General features: G+C 39.3%; 1 protein-coding gene across 3 annotated transcripts in view; it reads right to left on the bottom strand.

Annotated features, from left to right (window-relative positions):
• The window catches only part of Gk5 (glycerol kinase 5), a 70,351-nt gene that overhangs the window by 6,770 nt on the left and 38,084 nt on the right, over nucleotides 1-25,497 (bottom strand). For all 3 annotated transcript variants that reach the window (XM_047565342.1, XM_047565343.1, XM_047565344.1), the window contains 4 exons: nucleotides 23,441-23,567; nucleotides 21,673-21,777; nucleotides 8,021-8,115; nucleotides 1,318-1,421 (listed from right to left, as the gene is read on the bottom strand). In XM_047565342.1, the coding sequence (XP_047421298.1) occupies nucleotides 1,318-1,421; nucleotides 8,021-8,115; nucleotides 21,673-21,777; nucleotides 23,441-23,567 (431 nt within the window). The remainder of the gene's footprint in view (nucleotides 1-1,317; nucleotides 1,422-8,020; nucleotides 8,116-21,672; nucleotides 21,778-23,440; nucleotides 23,568-25,497) is intronic.

The raw sequence follows: 25,497 nt of genomic DNA, 5'->3' as shown, positions 1-25,497 counted from the left end.
AAGTAAAACAATTATCTATTTTAAAGGTATCTATTAAGATGAGATACTACAAATAACATTTAATAGAATTCATCAAATACAATTATTTTGTAATCATGGATATTTTATTTTAAACTAAAAAACACAAATATTTCTTATTCACGACAGCTATATCCACCCCTGCAACGGGGATCAAACCTGGGGGCACTCTATCACTGAGCTACATCCTCGGCCCTTTTTTTTTTTAGTTTTATTTTTGACACAGGTTCTTGCCAAATGTTTGAGACTGGTCTCGAGCTTGTGATCCTCCTGCCTCAATCTCCGGAGTCACTGGGATTATAGCATGTGACACTACGACACCCAGCTCTGACAGTGTATTCTTAATTTTCTTTCTTTTTTTTTTTTTTTGCAGTGCTGGGATTGAACACAGGGCCTTGAGCTTGCGAGGCAAGCACTCTACCAACTGAGCTATATCCCCAGCCCGTATTCTTAATTTGAACAATCTACACTTATCCCATAACAAAAAGGTCACAGGAAGTATGCATAAAAATAATTCTGATGATTTAGTCTTTGGGTAACAGAAGCATTATAAATTCTCCCTCATGAATAAGGAAACTCAACCACTGGAAATTCCAAATTTGAACTTTTCATGCTTAAGAAATTGGAATTTTTTTATTCTCATTTTTTTCTGCAGTGCTGAGAATAGAACCCAGGGCCTCATATATGGACAACACATGCTCTACTACTGGGCTATAACCCCAGCCCTGGATGTCTTTAAAAATCATTCAATTTCAGAAATCAAATCTAAGTAATACTGGTACTATTAAATATGAAAAAAAATTAGTGCTCAGAACAGATCAGATCATATATAGTATGTTTGAAACTAAGAGCATAAATTAATTTAGTGAAAATTAAGAAATTTTCAATTTTTTTGAAGTGTTGATCCTGTTTTACTATCTGACTGAAAAAACAAAACTATCCTCTAGTTCAGGAAGGGGTAGGAAAATCCTCCTCCTCCTCCTCATTATCAGCTCCAGCTCCACCCTGGCCCTGCTTGGCATTCTTCCTCTTCATGGGGCCTGAGCGGCCACCCTTATATGGAGATGGGAGGGAACAGTCCGCGTGCTTCTGGGACAATGAAGGGCAGGATGTCCACCACCTGCTTGCAGATTCTCATATGATGCTGATAGAAAAGCATGCTTGCATGGTGGGTGGGCATGGCCACGCCCAGCTTAAAGATCTAGGTCTGTAAGCACTGAATATTTCAATTTGATAGCACATTAATAAAGGAAATGGCAAAGCCTGAAGGAGGGGAGGAGTTTGGGCAGATTTTCTTACCTGAAAGCTATTGACTCCAGTATTGCTCGAACGAGATGGTGTTTATTGGTAGAAGGCTTCAAACCCATAAAAGAAGCACATGCACAGGGGTCATTTAATGGAGCCTAAAGTAGGAGGTAATAACAACCTATTATTAATGTTCTTAGTTATGCCTATAGAATTGAGGAAATTTATACAATAAAAACAGACATGTTAGAAGAATACTTAGAGTTAAATAATTTTATTAAATGATAATCCAAAAATTAAACATTAGGATGACTTTTTTTTCTTCTTTCTTTCTTTCTTTTGGTGGTGTTGGAGATGGAACCACAGGGCCTGGAGCTAGACAAGTGCTCTACCACCCACCTACACTCCCAGCAGTACTGAAGCCAGGGGCACCTAACCACTGTACCACACCCCCAGCCCTTATTTATTTATTTATTTATTTATTTATTTATTTATTATTTTGAGACAGGGTCTCACCAAGTTTCTTAGGGCCTTGTTAAGTTGCTGAGGCTGGCTTTGAACCTGTGATCCCGCTGCCTCAGCCTCCCAAGTCACTGGGATTACAGGAGTACGCTCTCACACAGGTATCAGACTAACTTTATAATAACATTTAAAAGTTAGAGTTACTGGACTTAGCTAAACCCTCTATTTGAGCTCAGATCAAGAAATGGTACTGAGGCATATAATAAGTAATTATGAAGAGCCAAGTGTTATAAATATGGAAATGAAAAGCAACAGTGGGGGCTGGGGATGTAGCTCAGTTGGTAGAGTGCCTGCCTTGCAAGCACAAGGCCCTGGGTTCAATCCCCAGCACCGTAAAAAAAAAAAAAAAAAAAAAAAAAAAAAAGAAAGAAAAGCAACAATGGAAATCCTCCTTTCTCCAACTGCAAAAAAAAAAAAAAATTTTATGCAGAATACCCAGGGCCTCACAAACAAATGGCAAATGTTCTACCACTGAGATACCCCCTAGACCCTTTTTTTTTTTTTTCAATTTGAATCTTTCTTATAATTCTATTTTTTTTTTTTTTTCTTGTAGAAATATTTATTTCTTCCCCTAGACCCTTTGTGTTTTTTGAGACAGAGTCTGGTTAAGTTGCCCATGCTGTCCTCAATCTTGCCATTGTCCTGCCTCAGCTTCCTAAATAACTGGGATTACAGGGGCATGACACCAAGTTCAGCTCCAACGGTAAAGTTTCTAGGCTAAAATTGCTTATTATGACTTGTGACTTGTTGAGGATGTAAATTAGACTTCAGATTAAAAAGAAAACTATAGCACAAGAAACATGCTTTTCAGTGGCAGAGTTTACACCAAACATACTGTCAGACATTTAAAACTACACTCTTCAATTTTTGTGTTACTGCCTACCACAAATTATCCAGCCTCACATTGTCTTTAAAGAATTAAAATCTTGTGACTGGGGCTGTGGCTCAGTGGTACAGTGCTGGCCTAGCATGTGTGAGTCATTGGGTTTGATCCTCAGCACCACATGTAAGTAAAAAAAAACAAAGGTCCTTCAACAACTAAAAAATATTAAAAAAAAAAAAAGTTAAAATCTTGCCAGGTGTGGTGGCACATGCCTATAATTCTAGCAATTCAAGAGGTTAATGCAGGAAGACACCAAGTTCAAGGTCAGCCTCAACAATTTAGTAAATCCCTCTCAAAAAATAAAAATATAAAAAAGCACTGGGGATGCAGCTCAGTGTTTGTAATGTGCCCCTGGGTTCAATCCCAGGTCCAAAAATTAAAACAGAAAAGAAAAAAAAAATTGGGGGGAGAGTATCAGGTATTAAACTCAGGGGCACCCGACCACTGAGCCACACCCCCTGCCCTATTTTGTATTTTATTATAGACAGAGTCTTGCTGAGTTGCTTAATGCCTGGCTTTTGCTGAGGCTGGTTTTGAACACGCCATCTTCCTGCCTCAGCTTCCCCAGCTGCTGGGATTATAGGGTTAAACAAGGTATCTTTTTCCTTAGAAAATTTCTCCCACTCCTTCTCCTAGTTAATTCATACTCTCCCTCCAAATCTTTGCTCAGTTTCCTGAGAGAAAATTTCTGACTCCAGAGACTAGATCAGGTCCGACATTACATATTTTTATGGAATCCACAATTTCCCCTGATGCCACGTAGCAGTTTATGGATACATGTTTGCGGGAGTATTGATTCCGTCTTCCCCACGACACTGTAAACGCTGTATACAGAACCTTGTCTTGTGCTCACAAGGTGTCTCCAACCACTTTATCTGGCTCCTCAGAGAGGACCAATTAACATTTAGTGAATAAAGGAACAAATAATACTTTTGCTAATTACTTAAGAAATTCCAACAGTGGAATGAATCTGACATAATTTTCCTGTGTACATATATGAATACATCACAATGAATCTCACCATCATGTATATACACAAGAAGGGAATCCTAATTATAAAAAGATAAATTCCATGCTTTTATAATTATATCAGTATAATTATACTGTCAAGTATGATTAAAAAGAACCAATAAAAACAAAAGAAATTCAACATTACACCCGATCTTTACTTTAGCTATGATTTTCTTCCTACTGTGATTTTACTACAGCTTTTCAAATTTATTAACATCAGTTTGTGATTTTAATCAGTATAAATTGATTTATATAGTAAAGCTGGCTTATTTGGTGATAAAATGCTATAAAATTAAGGTTAGTCATATTGGCCAGTTCAATTAGTTCTCAGTAGTATGATGCTTTTCTAAATAAAATTACTTCTTTCAGTATATTACATAGACTGACCTTAAATCACTTTTGCACAAATAGCTATGAAGACACTTTGCTATTAGCAACAGGTTAATTTGAGGGGAGATAATTCCATAGAAACTTAAAATTTCTTTACAGGTTATAACATCCCCCATGTTAGTCCACGTGAGTCTGTGGGATGCTCAGGTAGGAAACACCAGGAGGGTCCTTCTACAGGCCTGGACACATTTCACCATGGCAGACGGCTCCAGCCACACCTTCAGGCTGTCACTGCCAATCCTACTGACTAAGCCTCCACAGAACCATCGACCAAGAAGGAACAGCAGCACTCAGCAAAGCTCTGTTTGACTCCCTAAACAAAGCTATTTCCTTCCCAGGGCAGAGACTGTCTGCCCCAGGGCCCTTGTGACCACCAAGATCTCAGCTGAATCTGAGACAGATTTGCAGGATGGTTAATGCTATGCCTCTTGTCGTTGTCAACTTAGACCTTAAGTGCACGCTCCTCTGCACCTACTGTGTATTCCCACTGCCATAGTATTTTATGTTACACCATGAGGCAGTCTGACAGAGTGGTTGAGATCCTGCACTCTAGAGTCAGAATGTTTAGGTTCTAAAACCAGTTCTGCCACTCACTAGCTATGTGAGACCAGACAAGCGATCTACCAGCTCTAAATCTCACTTTCCACACTGGGGATGTAGTTCAGTTGTAAAGTACTTGCCTAGCATGCATGAAGCCCTGAGTCACATCCCCAATATCACAAATCAATCAATCAATCAATCTCATTTCCCCCGTCTTCAGAATGGGGTAACGAGAGTATCTTCTACCTTGTTGAGTTACTGAGGATTAAATGAGATAGTGCACGTGAAGAATTTAGGACAGTGGGTTATGGCAGCACAAGCCTATAATCCCAGCTACTCAAGAGGCGGAGGCAGGAGAATCAAGTTCAAGGCCAGCCTTAGCAACTTAGTGAGGCCCTGTTGTAAAATAATAAGTGAAGTGAAACAAAATGAAATGAAATGAAGCAGGACTTCGGATGTAGCTAAGTAGTTGAGCACCTGCCTAGTGTGAGCGTCTAGCACCTCAAAAAAAACGAAGAACAAACTTAGGACACATCTGATGCATAGTAAGTATTCACAGGTTAGCTGCCATCACAGTTACTTATTATCATTCCTTGCCTAAACCCTCTACAGTACTACTGCCTTTTTTTTTTTTTTTTTAATTTTTATTTTTAGTACCGGGGAGTGAACCCAAAGGCATTTTACCACTGAGCCACATCCCCAGCTCTTTTCATTTTTTATTTTGAGAATGGATCTCACTAAGTTATTTAGGGTCTTGCTATGTTATTGAGGATGACTGTGAACTTATGATCCTCCTATCTCAGCCTCCCCAGTCAATGGGATTACAGGGGTGCAACACCACACCCAGCAAATATCTTTTTTTTAGTCAGCATTTTCATCACTGTGACCAAAAGACCTGACAAGAGCAATAGAGGACAAACAAGTTTATTTGGGTTCATGGTTTTAGAGTCTCAGTTCACAGATAGCTAACTCCATAGCCCTGGGCCTGAGGTGAGGCAGAACATCGTGAAGGAACTGTATGGAGGAGGAAAGCAGCTCAGGATAAGGCAATCAGGAAGCAGAGAGCGCCCTGCTCACCAGGGACAAACCAGGCACTCCCCAGTGACCTACCTCCTGCAGCCACACCCTGCCTGCCTGCCTGCAGTCACCACCCAGCTAATCCTTATCAGTGGATCCATTCACGGATCAGGTTGTATCTCTAAGCAATTCTCCTCTGAACGTTCTTGCACTGTCTCACCCCCGAGCTTTTGGGGGACACCTCAAACCACATCTAAACCACAACGCTCCTCATCCTCTGAGACTGGGACGTGACTCACAGACCTGTCCATCCTACGACCACCGTCAGCACAGTACTCTGATGTCTAAATGGATGGCTACCCAGGCTGCCTCCGACGCATTCTATCCTGTTTTCCAAAGCACACGCCCTGCTAAAACAAAGCCACAATGGCTGCATTCACTGGTGCCACCCGGGTGTGTGGCCCACCCTGCTGCCATCCCCAAAGTGCCTGTCCCAGACTTTCCCATTTGCCTCAAAGCTCATCCAGCACCCTCTTCGCAGCAAATTTCTTGAGAAACGGGGACTATTGGGACACTTCAACATCGTTCCCCATGCTCACGCTCTGAAGCTGTGATAAAATTCTAAAACTAAAGGCCGCATCCGACACTCGAACCTTCCTTCTTTCCGTTCCCCATCTTTCATTTCTCTAATTGTTGACATGTTCTGACTCCTTATTTTCCGAACAGCTTTGTTTTTGAGTTAACTTTCAGTTTTCAATGAAGAGCTTCATTTGATGCTGGGAAATACTGGCCTGCAGTCCTCCCCCAGAGACAACCCTACCAGGCCTCTGCTGCCAAGAGATAGCCAGGTTGTCATCACGGCAGGACAGGCAGGCTTTATCAAGCTGAAACTAAAAATCCTATCTGTCACACTGCTGTCTAAAGCTCTTGAGTTTTGGCATGACTTCTTTTTTAAATCACAAACTATATATTATTTGTACAGGATGTGGTGATAAAATGTACAGATGGAGCTGTCAAGACAAAGTCATCATTCAGTCCCGCAGCACATTTTTCAGAAGGAAAGAATCTGTAAAACCCTAATCAAGCCCTACCTTTGCTGATGACAATTACCCATTTAGCCTTCTTCCTGAAACCTCAATTAGATAAATACTTTTGCTTCCTGTCCTGCCATAGCTGCTATCTGGGCTGTCTCACATCACCCTGAAGAGGATGCAGTGCAATCTCTACATAAACTTCATAAGCTTTCAGGCCTTTAGGATAAAGCACACAGGAGGAAAATATCACAGATATCGAAGTAATGCTATTTTTAAACCTAGTTCTGAAAGTAGAGTACATTTAAGATTTAAAACATCCTTACTTTTTTTTTTTTTTTTTTTTTTTTACCAGTTTCTACGTTATATTTGCCAAACTTTTAAATTTTGGACCCTTATCTGATTGCCCAAGTATAAGACAGATTCCCCAAGTTAAAAATTTTATTTTTGAAAGGAAAAAAATTTTAGAGGCGGCTTAAAAAGATTAGTATGAACATTCCCAAAAAGTAAATTTGCTTGTAATAACGTACTTGAAAAACCTCTTTTAAAAGTCTTTGTAATATATGCTAAAATACAAGGACTACAGTTCTTCCAATTAAATACAATGTTCAATGTTACAAAATCAAATTTTCAGGTAACAGAGTGACAGATAAAAAATTTGGGGTGTGGCAGAAGGAGAAAAATGTTTGCAATTGTCATTAACTTTAAAAAAATCTGTAATATACTAAAAGATAGAACAAAATTAACTTCTTTAGAATCTTCCAAACTTTTGACCATTTTTCAAAACTATGTTGAGTTTTTGATTAGGCAAAGTAAATCGACCACAATAATTAATGAAAAGAAGTCTTGAGTTCTGAAAAAAGTTGTAAAACTTACAAAGACATAACTTTAAAACATGTACATTACCTGTGTATGTGGTAGGGTGTGTATATGCCCTGACATTATTTTTCTGATACTCAGTGGTACACTTCCTCTTGGTAAAGAATGTCCATTTACTGATGCATTTTCCCTCTACTAGGAAATGACTATTTTTAGTCATGACAAAGTAATCCTCAGTCTTATGTAAAAGTTCTATGACAAACCTGCCAACTTTTAAGTCTCCACAGGGACAGAGTTCTAAGCAGGAGCCAGCTGAATTCTCCAAGTACAAGCCAAGCCAGCAGGGTCACACTGAGGGGACACTCTGCTCTCTTATGGAATCTGTGCTGGGCCAGAGCCCAACTTCACAGTCCTAGAATGTACCATTCATCTTAGTTCTTTTCAGTGACCAAATTTTCAGGTAACAGAGTGACAGATACATAATATGGGGTGTGGTGGGAGTAGAAAAATGTTTGCAACTGCCATGAACTTAAAAAAAAAATACCTGTAATCCACTAAAAGATGGAACAAAATAAACTCCTTCAGAATCTTCCAAACTTTTGGCCATTTTCTCAGTCTCAGCAGCATCTGTGAAAAGATCTGCAAAAACAAACACACAAACAACAACAAAAAACCCCTAAAACAAAACGAAGGGGTTGGGGAGGGACAAACAGAATTATGTTATACAACTAGCATTCACCTGCAACCCAGGCATTGTGAGTGTGATATAAATGGTCGCTCCCTTAAAAGGGTCAGCACAAAGGTCACTGTGTTCTAGTTCTGAGTTCTTACACTGCACAGGTTTACGAGCCCACAAAATAGACAAGGAAGACAGAGACTCTTCTAGGTAGGCTCTGCATGCAGCAGGCTACCCCACCCCCCTTTTTAAAGATATTTTGGCTGCTTACAGAAGCAATTCTATGTCTGTTTTTTTGCATTAAAAATGATTTTCCTGGGGCTGGGGATATAGCTCAGTCAGTAGAGTGCTTGCCTTACAAGCACAAGGCCCTGGGTTCGATCCCCAGCACCGCAAAAAAAAAAAAAAAAAGATTCTCCTGAGGATCACGAGTTCAAAGCCAGCCTCAGCAACTAAGTGAAGTGTAATGCAAGAGACCCTGTCTCTAAATAAAACACAAGATAGGGCTGGGTTTGTGGTTCAGTGGTTGAGTGCCCCTGGGTTCAAACCTCGGTACCAAAAAAAAAAAAAAAAAAAAAAAACCTCTCCTGGGACTGGGGGTTTAGCTCAGTGGCAGAGAGCTCATTTAGCATGCAGGAGGCTCTGGGTTCCATCTCAGCACAACAAAAACAAAATTTCCTAAAGATAATCTCCTACTTTTCCAATGAAAGAATCATCTATAATATCCAAGAGAATCAACTGAAAAACTACTGCATTTAATGAATTCAATAATGGGCCAGTAACAGACATACTAACAGTCAATCTTTTAAAAACAAGCAAACGGCCAGGCTCGGTATAATTCCTGTAATTCCAGCAGCTCAGAGGCTAAGGCGGGAGGACCCAGAGTTCAAGTCAGCCTCAACAAAAACGAGGTGCTAAGCAACTCAGTGAGACCCTGTCTCTGAATAAAATACAAAATAGGGCTGGGGATGTGGCTCAGTGGCCGAGTGCCCCTGAGTTCAATCCTGGTACCCCCCCAAAAAATAAATAAAAATTAAAAAAAAAAAAAAAAAAAAAAAACAAGCAAAAAAAAAAAACAAAACAATTCATTTAGTGAACACTTTACTGAAGTATATAAAACACACAAAGAAAAATGGGCAAATTGGGCTGGGGTCGTAGTTCAGTGGTAGTACGCTTGCCTAGCATGTGTGAGGCCCTGGGTTCTATCCTTAGCACCACATAAAAATAAAATAGAGGTATTGTGTTCACCTACAATTAAAAAATATATTAAAAAAAAAGAAAGAAAAGAAAAATGTGCAAGTACCAAGTGTATGGTGGATGGACTTTCTTTCCTTCTTTCCTTTCTTTGCAGTGCTGGGGATCAAATGTAGGGTCTCATGCATGCTAGGCAAATTCTCCTATGACCGAGCAGATCACCAGCCCCCTGAATGAACGAACATTCACAGTGTGAACACACCCAGGTAACCCATACCTAAATCTACACAGAAACTTCTCTTATTCAGCGTGGTGCTTGGGAAGTTCATTCATAGTGCTCATGTAGTTAAGTGTACTCCATCCTCGTGGTATCTCACCATCTGACTCCACACAACTCATTAGTCTAGTCTACTGCTAATATGCATTTGGGTAGTTTCCAGCATTTGGTTAATATAAATAATACACACTGAACCCTTGGGTACATTCTTTTTTTTTTTTTTTTTTTTTTTTTTTTTTGGGTGCTGGGGATCAAACCCAGGGCCTTGTGCTTACAAGGCAAGCACTCTACCAACTGAGCTATTTCCCCAGCCCCCGAGGGTACATTCTTTTTGGGGGACATATGTGTATATTTCTGTTTATTAATTCTAAGAAATGCAATAATTACAGGATCTTCACATTTGGGACTAGACTTTAGCTGACATAGCCAAATACATTTCTAAACTGGTTGTGCCAATTTTAGGTTCCTGCAGCTACAGTATCTCATGTCCTTGGCAATAATTGATATTATCTATGTTTACATTTTAGTTATATTGATAGTATTGCATGTTGATTTAATTTTACATTTCCCTCTTGACTAATGAAGTCAATAATACCCTTTCACTGGTCATTTGGGTATCCTTTTCTGTGAACTGATTTTGAATTTTTAATCATGTCTTTATCTTTATCTTTTATTTTTTCTAATTAGTTATACAAGACAGTATAATGCATTTGTGCACTTTGCTATACATAAATGGAATATAACATGTACAATCAGAAAAATGTGAAATGATTTTTTAAAATATTTTCATTAGTTGTTGATGGACCTTTATCTTATTTACATTATTTATATGCAGTGCTGAGAATCGAACCCAGTGCCTAACACTTGGTAGGCAAGCACTCTACCACTGAGTCACAACCCCAGCCCATGAAATGATTTTGGAATGAGCATGCTGCACAGGTCAGGTGAAAAAGTTCAGGAAAACAGTCATAATAAATATTACTATTTTTATATAGCCTTAATGAATTATGTATAATGATACATATTTATTATATTAATAATGAACTATTGGTTAAAGACATTTAAGGAGTATATATATTAAAATCAAGTTAATGAAGATTATCCAAAAATAACTAAAAATCTTACAACATATGACAATCATCATATTCATAAATTTCACCCACTTGTTTTAGTCAGCTTTTTTGTGGCCAGAAGACATCACAATAATAAAAAGAAAAGGAAAGTTTACTTTGGAGTTCATGGTTTCAGAGGTCTTAGTCCACAGATGGCTGACTTCATTACTCTGGGCCTAAGTAGAAAATCGTGGTATATGACAGAAGAAAGCAGCTGGGGACATGGCACCGAGAAGCAGAGAGAATTCCATTCACCCAGGACAAAATATACACCCCAAAAGAGTACCTTCTCCAGCCACACCCTACCTGCTTATATTTGCCACCGTCAAGGGATCAACCTACACTGAGTAGGTTGGGACTCTCATAACCCGATCATTTCACCTCTTAACTCTCTTGCATTCTTTTACATATTAGTTTTTGGGGAATACTTCATATCTAAACCACAACATTCATTTAGTCAAAATGTTCAGGTAACACATCAAAATACCTCTGGCACTTCAAAAACTGCTAAAAAGTTGGTTTTAAAATCTATACTTTCAAAAAAATCATGTCTGAATTTTAAAATCAAGACAAGATGTGAAAATGCATACTAGACAGCTGGTTTGAGGAAAGCTTTGATAACAGTCAAGGGAATGGGAAAAAAAGAGATCTAAGTTATTCACATTCTTCACTGTTTGTTCCATTCCTTGCTTGAAGAATTTCTCTAAATAATCTTCCACTTAAACTGTTCTCCAACGGGCTTACTGATGAAGAGCTTTAGGAATTAGCACACTCTGCTCTCTCCCACTGGCTGTGGCGGAGTCCTGCCTGGAACGCAGGGAGAAGCTATCTGAGGACTCTGAGGAATAAGCCAGCAGCAGGGGGGAGCACACAAAGTGCCACCAAACTGACGGTCAGTTTCCTGTTTTATGTTCTGGTATCTCCTGGCCTAGACTCAGGGACAGCCTGAAACCGGAAACCCAGATTGATACTGGATACAAATAGAACTTCAAGAAAAGTCCACTCCCACCAGTCTGAGGCAGGAGACAGGTTTGTTTGGGACAGAGTGAGGAAAGTTCCATATTGTGCTTTGTAGATTTTTTCCTTCTCTCAGGCTGAAGCTCCCAGGCAATGCCAAGGTAGCATCAGGGACAGCCCAGCGACACAGGCACCCAGAATTGCAGCTCAAGAGCACAGGGGGCATCTCTGTTGCTTTCTTCTTTCCCCTTTGGTGTCTGTCCCGCCCCAAGAAACCCTGTGGCTAACAACAACTATGGCAGCAGAGTAAACCAAAACTTGAGACAGGAGCACTAAGGAAATCCCTCTTATCACCTAGATGAAGAGACAGGAACAGCAGGGGAAGGTGTTCAGTGCAGGAAGGAGACTTCCTCACCAGAACACTAGGACATGGCTCCTGACAAAAAGTATCCAAGAGATCAGTGAGAAAAAGGTGCTCAGGAAATGACCTCATAAAGATTTTTATGGGAGTGGGGATGTAGCTTGGGATGTCGGGGACAGGACTGGTAAAGTACTTGCTTAGTGATTACAAGGCACTGGATTTGAGCCCCAGCACCTTAGCCTAGCCCCTGAGCTGTGCATGTGAAGTTTAAACCCTACAAAATAAACCAGAGGCATTGCTCTCCAGGAACACCACCACCCACTGGCCATTAGGTGGCACAAATGAGGGACAGATCCAAATATCCAAGCCTGAAACTGAATGGACATGGGAACCACAGCCCTAAGAAAGCAGTGGGGAACTTGTGATCTCAGCACATCCAAATTTATTGCCTATAAGAACAATTAAAAATATCAAAATTCTCCACAGGATCTGAAGAAAACCCAGGAGTTGCATAAAATTCAAATTTTGAAAACAACCTAAAATTGATCAACACATGAGAGACAAAGGAACTCTTAACTACTTGCAAAGGAAAGGACAACAGATACCAACCCAGAGATGACATGGGCATTGGGACTGTCAGGTAGAATCTGTAAGACAGCTGTTATCACCATACTCAGAGGAGTAAAGATGAATGCTCTTGAAACAAATGGGAGGACAGAAAGTGACAATAAGAAATAGAAGATAGGATCAAGAACCAAAAGGAAATTTTGTAACTGAAAAATAGAATAATCAAACTTTCAAAATTCATAGGATCTGGTCAACATATGAATAGAGAAGACAGAGGGGAAAATCAGTAAAGTGGAGACAGCAATAGAAATCATCCTATCCGAACAAGAGGGAGGAAAAACCCTAAAGCAAAAGAGAGAACAGAGTTTCTAAGACCCGTGAGGCAAAAAGAAAGCCTAGCATTTGCCTCTTAAGTCCCAGGAAAGAGCAGCACTAATGTACTATCTGAAGAAAAAAATGACTATGAACTTCCCACAGTGAACAAAAGACAAAAATATACGAATTCAAGAATCTCAGGTACATGCACAAGGCCCTGGATTCATCTCCAGCTCACAGGTACAGAACAAGAATCTCATGTGTCACACAAGAGGGTGACTGTAGATAATGATCATGGGCTACATATGCATGTGTGAGGCCCTGGGTACAAGCCCCAATACCATCAAGGATTTTGAAAGTGTTTACCATGAAGGAATGATAAATGTTTAAGGAAATAGATGTTTACCCTGATTAATCATTTTACAACATACAAATATATTGAAACATCACATGGTACCCCATTAATATATGTAATTTTTATACCTTTTTTTTTTTTTTGGTGGTATAGAAGATTGAACCCAGTGCATGTACCAAGCAAACACTCTATCACTAAGCTACGGCCCCAGTCCATATTTATATATCAGCTAAAAAATATACAAATGAATAGACTAAAACAAAGAGACTCTAAAACACAGAGAAACTCAGCAAATCCCAGACAGGCTAAAACACAAAGAACTTTTGCTTAGACACATCATAATAAAACTGAAAGCCAAAAACTAAAAGCAAAGAGAAATCTTGTAAAGAAGCCAGATTACATAACAGAGAACAAATATTCAAATGACTATGAACTGTGAATTTCTCATCAGAAAGCATGAGACAAAAAGGTAGTGGAATATTTTTTTCCCCTTGGTACTGGTGATGAACCCAGGGGTGCTCTATTGCTGAGCCACATTCCCAGACCTTTCTGGTATTTTGGGATTGGGCCTCAGTTAAGTTGCTGAGGCTGGCCTTGAACTTCTGATCCTCCTGCCTCTGCATCCCAGATTGCTGGATTACAGGCCTGTGTTACAGCACCTGGCTAAGAAAAACATCTTTCAAAGTAATGAAAGAAAAAGAACTGTCAACCCAGAATTCTACATCATGCAAAAATAAACTTCAGAATAAAAACTGAAAAACAAACATAATTTTCAGTGAAGGAGAATTAAAAGTTTGTTGCCAAAAGGCATGTCATTTAAAAAAAAAAAAGATATTTATATATAAAAAAAGAACCTTGACCCAAACATCTACTTTATAGAAAAATTAACCAAATATGGATCATATATCTAAATGTAAAACATAAACTATGCAACTCTTAGGAGACAATATGAAAGAAAACCTGTGTAACTTGACAAGTAGTTCTTAGATATGCTACCCAAAGCAGTCTATGAAACAAAAAACTAATACATTAAATTTCACCAAAATTTAAAAACTTTTTGGTGAGTGTGTTGGGGGTGGTACTGGTCCTTGAACCCAGGGTCTTGTATATGCTAGGCAAGCACTCCACCACTGAGCTACACCCTCAGCCCATTTTGTTTTATTTTGAAATAGGGTTTCACTACGTTGTTGGGGCTGGCCTTGAACTTGTGATACTTCTGCCCTGGATTACAGGTGTGCACCACTGCATCGAACAAAACTAAAACTTTTGCTGTCCAAAACACACTTTTAAGAAAAGGACCTGTGTTCAGAGTCAAGAAACTCTTCAAAATGTAGTTGGACGAAAAAATACCAATAAAAAATACGGATCAGCTACTGCTAGAGATTAAGAGTTGGGTAGAGATTATCCTGATTATGGTAATGGCTGCAGGAGTCCATGCAAGTCCTAAAACATCTGTACAACTATACACCAAAACCCCAAACTGAACCCAAACCCTCCCTCACACACAGATATATATATATCTGTGTGTGTGTGTGTGTGTGTATATATATATATATATATATATATATATATATACACACAAATGAAATGCTATATGTACACTGTCAAAGCTCATGGAACATTTAAAAATGGGTGAACTTAATTGTATGCAAATTAAACCTCAAAAGAGTTGACCTGAAGTAGTATTTTTTTTTCCCCTCAAATATAGAATAGAGGTTCACCCATAATAAAGAAGAAATGCTGCTGGGCATAGTGGTACATGCCAGTAATCCCAGCAACTTGGGAGGCTGAAATAGGAGGATCATAAATTCAAGGTCACCCTCAGCCACTTGGTGAGATCCTAAGCAACTTAGTGAGACTCTGTCTTAAATAAAAAATGAAAATGGCTGGGGATGTAGCTTGGTGGTTAAGACCCCCTGTGTTCACTCCTCCATATCACAAGAAGAGAAACAAAAAGGTCATTCTGACACAGATGTCACTTCTCACCCATCTAGGTTGGTAAAAATTCAAAAGCTTGACAATACATGTAACTAGTGAGTTGCAAGGGAACAGTTTCATACATTTTTAGATGTATGCAAAATGGTATGATTCTTGCAGAGAGGAATGTGTCAATATCTAACAAAACTACTGTGCATTTGCTCTTTGACAAAGCAATTCCACTTCTGAGACTTTATTATTAAAATAAACCTCTAACAATATGAAAATACAATGTATATATTCTTTGTACCATCATGTGGATTTTCAAAACACTGGAAATTACTTAATGCTCCAAAATAGGCCACGGCTGGCTCAACTGCATGCAGTAATGGAGTACTGCACACTCTGCAAAGGACCAACAGGATCTCAGGGACTGAGTGTGAAATACTTTCCAGAATATAAGTGAAAATAACAAAGTACAAAAGAATATACATAATCTACTAGCTCTGTGTTAGAAAGCAGGAAAAATAAGAAAATATACATATAGCTTCATGTTTTTGCACAAAGAAACAGGCAGACAGAAGATCAATGAAGAATTATCTACGAGCGGCAGGGAGACAGAGGGACCGGGAGGGAGTCAACTTCTCTGAGTGTAGCTTCTTTTCTGGTTTTGGCTTTGAGAATGATGTTAATATTTCACATTTAAAAAATAGAACACTACTTTTTAAAGAAAGGATTAGGGAAGTGGACTAAAACCGAATAACACGAACAAATGAACCAAATTGTATTTCAAATTAATAACTCACTGAAGGGAGGAAAAAAAGATTTTGCCCAAGAAATTCTGAACAGGGTACATGGGCCAAATATCCGGATATAAAGCCTCAAGAACCCAAGGCTTCGTTCAAGTCGGGCTCCACTCCAACTCCAGCGCCAGGCTGTACTCCTCTCCCTGGGTCCTCCCAGCAGGAAAGAGGAAAGCAGGGCCACAAGCTGTGGCACCATCTTCTGTAACTACCCACTGCAAAACCTTGTCACTTAGAACTTGCTCGTGTTCCAGAGAATGTTTATCTCATCCCCTCTAATGAGGGAGCCTTTGTCCCCCTTGGGAAGGCACCCAGAGAGAAAAAACCAGTTCCTTTATTTCTAGTAAACAAGAGTCTGGATAATTTCAAACGTGCTACTTATGAAGAAGTCTTATGGGAACTGCTTGAGGCAGGCAGACGTGAGGTGCAGCAATTAAAAATGATCCCCTGACTCTTGTTACTGAAGGAGGGCAGAGATGCAAACTGTCTCAATTGCAGAAAGAAACAGGGCTTTCTTCCAGTCCCTTAAATATGTCATGATTCTCCTTGCTCAGGGCCTTTCACACTGGTCCTCTCTGCTAGTAGGGGTTCAGGGGCTCCAAGATGGCAGAGGCAAGGTGCAAGAAAAATGCCGCTGGAGGACAAGACAGGGAGATGAGTCCTCGTGGCCCTGTTTACGGTAAGTCCCATAGTAACTCCCGCCACAGGTTCAGTGTCCAAAATAACCAATGGGGGCAAAGTGGCCAGTATTCTAATTAGGTTTTCTAAAGTAACCAATGGGAGCAAATGGGTGAGGTCTTCAATCACGTCCACATGGGGAAGAGAACGCGTCCCAGCTCTGCACATAAGACACTCACTTCTAGACATCCAGGCCTGGAGCCTCTCTCTTGCTCAGTCCACTCCACTCTACTATATGGGGCGCTACCTTCACCCTCAGTAAATCGGTACTTTGCCTGTTACTTCTGTGGGTCTAGCTCAGTTTTTTTTTTTTTTTCCTTTCTTTCTTTTTTTTTTTTTTCTTTTTTTAATTTAGAGACAGGGTCTTGCTAAGTTGCTGAGGCTGGCTTTGAATTCACGATCCTCCTGCCTCAGCCTCCCCAGCTGCTGGGATTTCAGGTGTGCACTATCAAGACTGGCTTGCTCAATTCTTTGTTTGGAACCCAAAGGACCTGCACCCCACCTGGGCACACCAAGGATAACACTAGGACCACTCCTTGACCAACTGCCTCCCCCACCTGGCAACCCCTCTCATCCTCTCCTCAGGTTCAACTGAAACACTACTTGCTTCTTTAAAGAAATCTTTGGATTCCCCCAGACTAGACAAAGTCCTCCCTTTAGAAGGCAATCATTGATTCTACTACTGCTGCTCCTTCCTAACCCTTGAAAGTAACACAACACACACACACACACACACACACCGATTTTTAAGACAAGTTTTTCCTGTGTTGTCCAGACAGGCTTCAAACTCCTGCGCTCAAGAAATCCTCCTGTCTATCCATCCTGAGAAGCTGGGACTACAGATGCATACCACCACACTCAACTTTAATAGTCCTAAAAACTCATTTAATGTGTGTCTTTCCTGCTAGGCTATAACCTCCACGAGGGCAGGGAGGGTCACTGGTGTCCTAGCACAGAGTGCCAGGTGCATCCTGAGAACTCAATTACTAATTCACTGAATAAACACTGATGGGGGCTGGGTTGTGGCTCAGTGGCAGAGCACTTGCCTAGCACTTGTGAGGCCCTGGGTTCAAGCCTCAACACCACATAAAAATAAATACTGGTACTGCATCCATCTACAACTAAAAATATTTTTAAAAAAACCAATGGATGTTTGACTATTTATAAGATTGAAATAGTAAAATAGAAGAGAGAGTAAAGAAGGGAAGCAGAAATGGACCAAACTGAAATGATCATATGGGGACCCAAATGTGGCCTAAGGTGAGGGGGAGTTACTGAGAGAGAAGTAGTGTGGAAAAGATTAGAAATCAAATCTCAAAACCAAGACTAACCCAGTTTAAACAACTTTTACACCTGAATCTGAGTTATTCAACCAGTAACAGGTGGGAGGAAGCCACCAATCAGAACGGAACAGGACTACCACGTCACACAAAGACAAGGAGGCTCAGAGCCATAGAGCTTGAAGGTCTTCAAGGAGTTGACAGGGTCGCTCAGGCTCTGACATGATGTGTTTCTCTGAATATAATTCAGTTATTATTTTCAATATGCCTATTAAAGCAAATTTTCAGAAAATATATTCAAATAAATGTAAATTTTTTATTTGAATTTCAGACAAATATCAGCAAATACCAGCAATATTTAGCTCTGCCAGCTATTGAAATTTAAAGGAAAATAATTCAACTCTGAATTAATCTCTCCCTTCACAACAGTCTCATTTTCCTGCCAGAGATGGGACTGGCCTTCAGGAAAGTCTGTGCTTCCACAGAAATCCAGAGCCCTTCTCAAGGTCAGGTCATTTGGCCCCACCTCCCAGAGAAGAGTTTTCAGCATTTTAGAATCACAATGACTGAACCGGGATCCACCTAAGCAACGGAAATGACTCCCTTTAATAACATGCCCACATCATGTGGAACTCAGGAATGAATTGTTTTTAACCAATGAATGTGAAATCAACTATTTGCTCTATCTTTGCATCTTCTGCAAAGGAATAAAAGTAATAAAGGTATAACTAAAAGAGATGAAATATGTAAGCTCTATTTTTTATTTTTGATAACCTAGAGTTATTAAATATGTGCCTAGAATATTAGGAGAAACACATTTAAGAAAGAAGCAGCATTTAAATGATAGAGCTTTGAAATAAACTTTTTTTGTTGTTAATAAGTAATCTTATGCTTATAATGGAGGTATACGCTCCAAGAGAAAGAGAAATGGAGAGAGGGAGAAACTGGTACTTTCCTTCTGGACTGTGTTTTCTGCCAACAGATATTTTGTCTTTAAACAAATCAGTTCAGTTACAATCAGCAAAGTATAAAGTCACAGTTGCACCATAATTTAATTATAATTACTTATAATTATAGAAATTACTTATAATTAAATTACTTATAAGCATTACTAATATTTTAGTATATATTTTATGCTTTATGCAGGAAATACGTTTATAACAGAAGCTGTTCACTATTCATAAAAGACAAAATGCAGAAACATCCCAAATGTTCAACAGCTGATGAATGCATAAAAGAATTATGGTTTATTCATATTATAGAATATTATTCAGCAATAAAAAGAAATGAAGTATTAATTATTAGGTCCAAGGCTTAGCATCTATGCGGCCATTTTAAATTCTTACCATAAGTTGCTTTCCCGGCCTAGAGGGGTACTTACAGAGAAAAATGGGAGTTAAAGTATAACCTACCCTTCCCACCCCTCATTAATCACCCCATGGGAACGTGCCCTCACTTGTCCCAGCAGCGATCTTAAGTTCTTAAGCAAGCAGCTCATAGGAGCTCATGCGAGCCCCCAAATGACCCCATAAAATACCCCAGAGCTAAGTTTTTCCTGCCTCTCTCCTTTTCCCGAGTGATGGCCTTTGCCAGGCACAGACTGGCAAATAAAACTTTCTATGTGTGGATCTCCTTGCCTGCTTTCTGCATTGCTCGTCTGTGTCCCATTTTCCTTCTACTAAAGCATGCTACAGCACGTGTGAGCCTTGGAAACACTAGTGGAAGAAGTCAGTTACAAAGGGCCACATATAATGCAATTCATCAGAAGAAAAGGCAGGGATAGGCAAATCCAAGACAGGAAGGAGATTAATGGTAGCTCAGGGATATGGGTGAGAAGGATGGGGTTAAAACAGTGTCAGTGCAATGAGTAAGATGTTTCTTTTAAAGGTAATAAAAATATTCTAAAATTAAATAGTGGTGATGTTTGTAACACCACATGAACACTCTAAAAAACACTGGAATGTACACTTTAAATCGGTGCATTATATGTACATGGATAATATCTCAATAAAGTAATTCGAAGTAAAACTGACTTATACAGGCTATCCTTTAAATGCTGCATCCCCTCCATAACGTATCACAGATATGGTCCACGTCATTAAGATGCAATTACAGCCAGACAAGATGGCAAATGCCTGTGATTCCAGTGACCTGGGAGGCTGAAACAAGATAATGGCAAGTTCAAGTCAACCTCAGCAAATTAGTGAGACCTTCAGCAACTTAGCAAAGCCCTGTCTAAAAATAAAAAATTTAAAAAAGGGCTGGGGATGTAGTAGCTCAATGGTAGAGTGTCCAGGTTAAATCCCAGTACCAAAAAAAAAAAAAAAAAGATATGAAACTACACAGCTATGTACACTGTTGCCCAGTATGAATACACTTTTTTTTTGTGGGGCGGGGGTACTGAGGATAAAGCTCAGGGGCACTCAACCACTGAGCCACATCCCCGGTCCTATTTTGTATTTTATTTAGAGACAGGGTCTCACTGAGTTGCTTAGCGCCTTGCTTTTGCTGAGGCTGGCTTTGAACTCTCAATCCTCCTGCCTCAGTCTCCCCAGCTGCTGGGATTACAGGTGTGTGCCACCATACCCAGCTCTGTATGACTATACTGACATTTACTATGGGCTTTATTACTAAACAGAACTTATTTCCAATTGCTACTTAAACATTCCTATATGTATTCATCTTGGACACTCATATGATTTTCATAGAAAATCAACAGAAGGGGCTGGGGAGATAGCTCAGTCGTAGAGTGCTTGCCTTGTAAGCACAAGGCCCTGAGTTCGATCCCCAGCACCCAAAAAAAAAAAGAAAATCAACAGAAGTGCATGCAAAGGGTCTGCCCTCTGTAAAAAGATACATATTACCTGGGTGTCTTCCAGAAAGGCCATTCTAATTAACAATCATCCCAATGGAAAACGATAACACTTTTTTTTCTACATTTCTACCAATGCTGAGCATCATCAAAATCATTAATCTTTGACAACAGACTGATAATAGACAAAGAAAAGTTGTTCTGTGTGTGTAGTACTGGGCAATGAACCTGGGGATGCCCACCACTGAGCTAACCCCAAGTCTTTTCAAATTTTGAGACATAGTCTCACTAAGACTGGTCTTGAACTTGCAATCCTCCTGCCTCAGCCTCTCCAGTAGCTGGGATTATAGCTGTGTGCCACTCTGCCCAGCAACAGGTAATATTAAATGCATTAATTTGAATACTGGCTGTGAGCAACAGTTTGTAATAGTCATTTTATTATGAAATACCTGTATTCCTCTGTCCATTTTTTGTAATTTTATTCATTTTCCTGACATACACTACAAATTGTTTTTATCAACCTTTTTTTGTTTGTTTTGTTTTTTGTTGTTGTTGTGGTGCTGGGGATTGAATCCAGGGCTTTGTCCATGTGAGGCAAGCACTCTATCAACTGAGCTATATCCGCAGCCCCTGTTTTTATCAACCTTTTTATTTTACCTAGGACATTTCCCCCTATACATTCTGATACTTTAGACACTTAAGTCTATTATTCTTTTCCTTTGTGGTTCCTGTATACCTAGCTTTTACCACCATAAGAATTCCATATTTTCTTCTACTCTGTGACATTGCAATGTTTTCTTTAATACCCATTTGTTGCCTACTGATATACAATCATGTGGCATACTAGAATTCCTAAGTCCAACCTGTGAAATCCATTTGAAAGTCAACTTACCTAATTGCTGAGCCCATTTTATGGCACTTCCAGTGTCTCCTGCATTGCCTTCAGCTAAGCACACAACTTCTTGCCCAATCTTCCACCCGATCAATGGATAAAAGCCTTAGAAAGCAAGCAAACAAATGAAGTCATGTAATAGGTACACAAATCATTAGACTGTTCCAACAGAAGATGTGATTTATTTATTAATTTAGGTACCCAGAGGCATGTAACCACTTTATTTTTTATTTTGAGACAGGTTATCACCAAGTTGCTTAGGGTCTCACTAAATTACAGAGGCTGGCCTTGAACTTGCAATCCTTCTGCCTCAGCCTCCTGAGTCGCTGGAATTTACAGGCATGTGCACTGTGCCCATTAAAGAACGATGCAATTAAAAAAAAAAAAAAAAAAAAAAAAACAGAAAAGTGCCTATTAGGTCAGACCACTTGGGTTCAGATTCCAGTCCTCTCTCACTACCTAGTTGTGATCTTTCAAATTTCTAACCTCTTAGCCTTCCCTCCACTGTAAAATGGCCTATGGCAGAGAGCTGTTGTAGGAATAAACTGAGTTAACACATGAAAAGAATTTAAAGAATTTAGCTCAGTGCCTGGCATAGAATATGAACAATAAATATTAGTTTTTTTGTTTTTTTGTTTGTTTTTGTGGTGCTGGGCTGATCCCAGGGCACCATGCATACTAGGCAAGTGTGCTAACAGTGAGCTACAACCTAAGTTCCTAAATATTAGTTTATATTAGCTATAGGCATGCTTATATCTCTAGAAGAATGACAATAAATATTTGGAGAAGTAAAAGTTACTACAAGATCAGTTTGCTAGAAAGCTATGCTGCTGTATCTACCTCTGGTATTCAAACAAGGCTCCTAAATATAAACAGCCAAGTATAATGATCAACATTTTCTAGCTTTCACTTTACCAGTTAGGGGGAAAGGAACAGCTGGATCGGGTATGGAAGCCAGGAAAAAAGATTTTAAAACCCAGATCTGAGTAATCATGTGAGGGAAACAGTCCAAACCAAGAGCCCCAGACCTCCAGGGAATAGTTCTACAATCTAGATTTCTTTGTTTGCACATCTGTAAATTCTTGGCAACTGTCATCAACTGTCATTAAGACTTGAAACATGTGTGCATCACTAGTTGACAAGTATCACAAAAAAGTTCAGAGAAAGAGTAATTCTTTAATAAATAGGAAACATGTAACTTATTGGTAGAGTACTTGTCTAGCACATATAAGGACCTGGACTCAATCTCCAACACCACAAAATAAAAGGGGGGGATATATTTAGAACCTTAAGAAGTTTTAAATATAACCTGTAATACAGACAAATATTTGGAAAGTTGACAAATCACTCTTTTTTTTTTCTATAACATCTTTTTCTTCTTTTTTTTTATAGTACTTGTGATTGAACCCAGGAGTGCTTAACCACTGAGCCACAATCCCAGTCCTTTTTATTTTATATTTTGAGACAGGGTCTTCCTAGGTTGCTTTCAGTCTTGCTAAATTGCTGAGGCTGGCTTTGAACCTGTATCCTCCTGCCTCAGCTTCCTAAGCTGCTGGGATTATAGGCATGTGTAACAGCACCCAGTCCTCTATTGTTTTTTAATGTTACTAGTTTAAAGGAAATTTTTAAAAATGGGGATTAACTGTTTCTAGGAATATTAATGTGTTGAAAATATCCTTAACATAAAATGGGGAAATAGCCTAGGGGTCACCAAACACATATGAATATAAAAGTTGACATTAGACCACAATAAATTCTAATTATTTACCTCCAACAGTATGTTGAGGGTCATTTCCAGTATTAATATCCAAAAAAGTTCCAGTTCCCATGGTTAATTTCACATCTCCTGTCTGGAAGCAGCACTCTCCAAACATGGCCGATTGCTGGTCGCCGACCTACCAAAAGTGTTCAAATGTCAGACCTACCGCCTTTAGCAGGGGTCCACGTCATTATACTTCACTGCCTCACTTATTGCAGTCTTCTGATTAAATATTTTACGTTCTCATTTGTCTTTTCCTCAAATTAAAAAAATAACATCCCAAAGAAAAGAGGGAGCAAAATCTATAGGACCAGAGTCTCTTTAGGACCAGCTTGTGTGGTAAACTAATGTGCCTTGGGAATTTTTATTATTGATTTTGTTTGTTTGCTTGTTTTTGCCGCAGGAATTTTTTTTTTTTTTTTTTTTTTTTGCGGTGCTGGGGATTGAACCCAGGGCCTTGTGCTTGCGAGGCGAGCCTCTACCAACAGCTACATTCCCAGCCCCTGCCTCAGGAATTTTTAATGGACAATCTACTTCATCACTTTTAAGCATCATATAAATAATCTTAAGAAATAAAGGTCAAAATAAAAACTATAGAAAAAAATTAAGATTTTTCATTTTCTCAACTTACAGTTTTCCATTCACTAGTCAAAATAACTGCACAAGTTCTCTTTTATTAAGCATGATGGGTAGGGCTGAGAGTGTAGCTCTGCAGCAGGGTACTTGCCTAGCATGCAGGAGTTGCTGGGTTCCATCCTCAGACAATTAAAAAAAAAAGAGTGATGGGCGAATGTTTAAATTGAAACATATCTAAGTCAAAATCAGTCCTTTCCCAACCATATATGTGTGTGCACGGGCGTGTGTGTGTTCTCAATACCAGGGATTTAACACAGGAGCACTTTACCCCTAAGCTACATCCCCAGCCCTGAGACATGATCGGGCTAAATTGCCCAGGACCGCTTTTAACTTGCAATCCTCCTGCCTCAGTTCCTCAGTAGCACAGGAGTGCACCACTGCACTCAGCTCCAACCATGTATTTTTGTAAGAAAATTAGAATATATTTTGTTAATATAATTAAACATAGTACATACACAGTAATGCTATATTTATTTATTTATATTTACTAAAAATATTTTTCAGGTGCTGGGGCTGGGGCTCAGTGGTAGAGCACTTGCTTAGCATGTCAGAGGCACTGGGTTCTATTCTCAGCACTGCATATAAATAAATACAAATAAAGGTTCACCAAAACTAATATATATATATATATATATATATATATATATATATATATACTTTTTTTTTTTTTTTTTCCACAGTGCTGAGGATTGAACCCAGGGCCTTGTGCTTGTGAGGCAGGCACTCTACCAACAGAGCTATCTCCCCAGTCCCTAAAAAATATTTTTTTAAAAAAACTTTTTTTTTTTTCAGTATTGGCGATTGAACTCGGGGCCTCAGACAAGCATTCTAGCACCGACATATATTCCTAATCCTACTTTAATTTTTTTAAAAGATGTTATTATGCTATCCAGGCTAGTCCTGAAATCCTGGGCTCAAATGATCCTCCTGTCTCATCATTTCAAGTGCACCTGTTGTGACTGGCTTTACAGGACCAAATATTTTTATTTTCAGTGATGCTGGGGGTCGAGCCAGGGCCTCATGCCTGCCAAGCAAGAGGTCTACCACTGAGCCACTTCCCCAGTGTTATATGGCCATATGCTAAAGACAGGGTTAATCTAGGGCTGAGGAATATAATAACTCAGTGGCAGAGCACTGGCCTAGCATGTCAAGACCCTGGGTTCAAGACTCAACACAATAAATAAGTAACTTAAATAAAAATAAAACTCACCTAAATAACCCTTCTTCACTAATCTATAATTGTTCCAGCTATACCTTAATCTACTCCTAAACCTATCCCCCAACTGAGTAAAACTGATTCTTCCTAAATGACCATGAATTTGTAACCTGGGAATTAACTTCCCTTCCCCTTGCCTGCTGGTCAGCTACTATGGAAACCATTCATCTAGGGACACTGGGTCTCTGCCTGCTGCTTATGCTGCTACAGAAAA

Source organism: Sciurus carolinensis, chromosome 9 (genome assembly GCF_902686445.1).
Source record: "Sciurus carolinensis chromosome 9, mSciCar1.2, whole genome shotgun sequence".
NCBI lineage: Eukaryota > Metazoa > Chordata > Mammalia > Rodentia > Sciuridae > Sciurus > Sciurus carolinensis.
Note: the sequence above shows the minus strand (reverse complement) of the source record. Positions and strands in the feature narration are given on the sequence as shown.